This window comes from Periplaneta americana, chromosome 4, assembly GCF_040183065.1.
Source record: "Periplaneta americana isolate PAMFEO1 chromosome 4, P.americana_PAMFEO1_priV1, whole genome shotgun sequence".
NCBI classification, from domain to species: Eukaryota; Metazoa; Arthropoda; class Insecta; order Blattodea; family Blattidae; genus Periplaneta; species Periplaneta americana.
The window spans coordinates 21,485,708-21,488,941 of record NC_091120.1 but is presented as its reverse complement, the minus strand read 5'-3'; the positions used below and the strand labels follow the sequence as shown (position 1 = coordinate 21,488,941).

At 37.4% G+C, this 3,234-nt stretch overlaps 1 protein-coding gene across 18 annotated transcripts in view; it reads left to right on the top strand.

The window, feature by feature from the left end:
- The first annotated feature begins 563 nt into the window (after positions 1-563).
- The window catches only part of DCTN1-p150 (dynactin subunit 1), a 100,231-nt gene continuing 97,560 nt past the window's right edge, over positions 564-3,234 (top strand). For 15 of the 18 annotated variants that reach the window (XM_069822937.1, XM_069822931.1, XM_069822936.1 and 12 more), the window contains exon 1: positions 564-679. In XM_069822937.1, the coding sequence (XP_069679038.1) occupies positions 670-679 (10 nt within the window). In that variant the 5' untranslated portion in view covers positions 564-669. Of the gene's footprint in view, positions 850-3,234 lie in introns of all 18 variants that reach the window. The other 3 variants (XM_069822920.1, XM_069822921.1, XM_069822922.1) reach the window with 3 other exon arrangements.

Sequence of the window (3,234 nt, the reverse complement as noted above, 5' to 3'; positions counted from 1 at the left end):
AAATATTTGCTACTTGTGGACAGTTTTGCGAGGCTTGTTGCCTACATAGAGGAGGACTGCTACTAAGACTCGGCCCATTTTTTAATTCTGTAGCCTGTCTGTACAGGAACGCAAGCGATCTATATAACACACGACAATAGAAACAGAATCTCAACAATACTCAACGAACTACTGACATACCCAAAGATCGTACATACGCGACATAACATTGATGTTGAACATGCAAATCTAGCTTTCAGGTAAAGCTCCCTGTGAAGCATTTATGTTGAAATTTGTATAAAATATAAATCCATGCTTATAAAATGAACTAACGTCTATAGCCTATATTCAACTTTTTTCTACTTAACATCGGAAACACGTTCTTTCCTATCACTGCATTCTGTATTATATTTAGGCTACATTTCCCAATGGGGCGTTGAATACGAGGCTTTTATGAGGACTGAAAAATCCTAAACTTTTGCTTGTCCAATGAATCATACAATGCTGGCGATCTGCAAACAGATCTGGAAATGACGATTAGCGCTCGTTGCGGCCAACGATAAAACTAAGAGGTGGACCAAATGGCGAGCTCAATAGCGCTGTCATCTGTTCCTTGCTGTCATAGTCGTGCTTGAGTAATTTTTGGGTGTGCTGTGAAAATATTTATGGCAGTGATTAGTTGGTTGTGTTATGTATAAAGGTCTGGGCGTTAAATTAAGCGTATATTTGAGTATATCTGTATAAAAAGTATGTGGAATTAAATATGAATTTAAACTTATTCTTTGAGAGATAGTACTGTATTTGTTTTAAAGACGAAGACTTTTGTAGGTTGAAGTACCACATTTTATTAAAGAAGGTTAGATGAGTAAGGTTGATACAACTATTATGAATTTCTATTAGTAGTATTTATTTATTGTAGTGTAGTATTTAGTGTACACAGATGGCAAATGGATGTCTGCAGCCGCATCCTAACCTAACCTAACATCGTTTAAGTTATTCAGTATTCCTTTCAGTACCACTTATATTGTACAAGAAGCGCACGTTATACGATTCACCTATTATTGCGGTAAACACTTTTGTAATAATTTTATAAATTACTGTTTTGGCAACACTGACAAATATTTTGAGAATTTTTGTGGTTCGTGGTCCGTTTTCCAGTACGTAGGCCTACCACTGATTAAATTTTGTGTCAGTATCCTCGTATGATTTCTTTTCATTATCACGTTATACTTTCATACAATGTCATTGCAAATACACTGATAAAAAAATGGAAAAGTAAACAATTATTTGATTAAGCCTTGATGTGAAAATGTAAAGTCAATAAAGGCTTTTTTATGATTCTACTGAGGTTTTTGAAAAAGAAAATGAGTTTGGAAACCACCCTCAACATTGACGCTACCTTTGACCTGGTGATAGGGCAGTCGTTGTTAACGATATACAGCTATGTAAACATTTTATGCAATACTCCACCTTCTTATTAGAGTACATTATATTTCTGAAGTTTACTAAGGAAAATACATGTTTCGCTCATTGTTTGATTCAATCATTCTTAATGTATCAGCAGGATACAGATAACATAGGCCTAGGGTCTACTTCAGTCTTCACCAGGGTAGATTTCAATGCAAATAACGTGCGCTACTTCTAATCTGCGGAAAGCAACGGGAAGCTACCGCATTTATCCTTTCCAAGAAAAACTGTAAACATGACATGATGAGTCTTTCCACGGTCAGATGATAGACGACATTAAGATATGTGGATCATATGCGGAGACTAAGAGGAAGATAGAAAATAGGAAAGACTGGAGATTGCTGGGTTTGCAGTGAAAGACCTGCCCAAGGGCAGAACACATGTGTATATGTATGTACATACTTCTAATCGTCCAAACATTTGCCTTTGCTTAATGGGCTTGCCGGAGTTGATTTTGAATGTGGGCAGCAGTTGTGTGCTTGTTTGCACCACCTGCAACCCTTCCCTTTGGGTTATGGCCCTACTCGAACAAGCCCTGGCCTTCTGGTAAATGAATTTATCTCCCTGAAGCCTTTAATAGCTGTGTGGAAACTTCCAGTTGATTATTAATACGATAAGTCCTTAAATGAAATGACACTTCAGAATTTTCTTGACTTAGTAGCCTACATGTTATAAGCATTAAAACCTGCTCTGGACTAAACAGTGCTTTAGTTGGAGGAAACAAAATATTGGGAGGAGCTCACCTTCGTTGAACAGTGTCCATATTGGTTTGATAATGCAGCTGTCTACCAAGATCTTCTCCCTGACATTTGTTAATGACTGTCAGTTCTTTAATCCATTGACTCCTCGGAAATGGTTTATAACGTTAAATTAAAAAAATAGAATAAAAAAATCTAAAATTAGTAATATCATTGAATTGAATAATACTCAGAAGAAAGTTCCAATGAGCTCCGGCCCAAATAAATCATTGAGACTGAGTCAGAACAATGAACAAAACATGCCTTCGTCTTAGTAAACTCCAGAAACATAATGCATTCTCATAAAAGTGTATGTTAAATTATAAAATTTTTATACAGGTCTACCATCATAAGTATGCACACGGAAGATCCTTTCCTCTCAAGTTAGTGTCATTTCAAACTTTTTGTTAAGCCAGATTATGTAAATCTTCACCACTCGAAGTAGAATTGTTGGGTGACTTTCGGACATTGGACCTCGGATTCATTTCGCCTTCATTAGTATCATTCCATTAATTATCTTAATAGTTTACAGGTCCCGGTTGGGGCAAATTACTTGGTTTAGGTTTTTTGTGGGGTTTTCCCTCAACCCAGTATGAATAAATGCTGGGTAACTATCGGTGATGGACCACGGACTCATTTCACCGGCATTATCACCTTCATTCCATTGAGACGCTAAATAGCCTGAGATGTTGATACAGCATCGTAAAATAACCCACAAAAAATTGAGGACATGGCGAATGTGGTTCTGGGATCAGCCTATAGGCGACATCTGTCTGTGGGAGCTGCACATATCCGCATGGGCTTCAATAAATTATTGCAGGTGATCGGCGGTGTGTAGCTCCCATGCACGTAACTCAAGCGAAGGCACTTTAGTTTTATTTATTGTGTTACATTTCTGGAATGCTTTCAAAATGTGACCCAAACAAGGATTGCATTCGTATACAACCTAAGACTGCGAAAAAGTCTAAAGGACGTAGATGGGTTGTGGGAAGGATTTGAGAAGTTTGTGGATATTCCATACATTAAACGCCAATTGTGGTCACTTACTCGA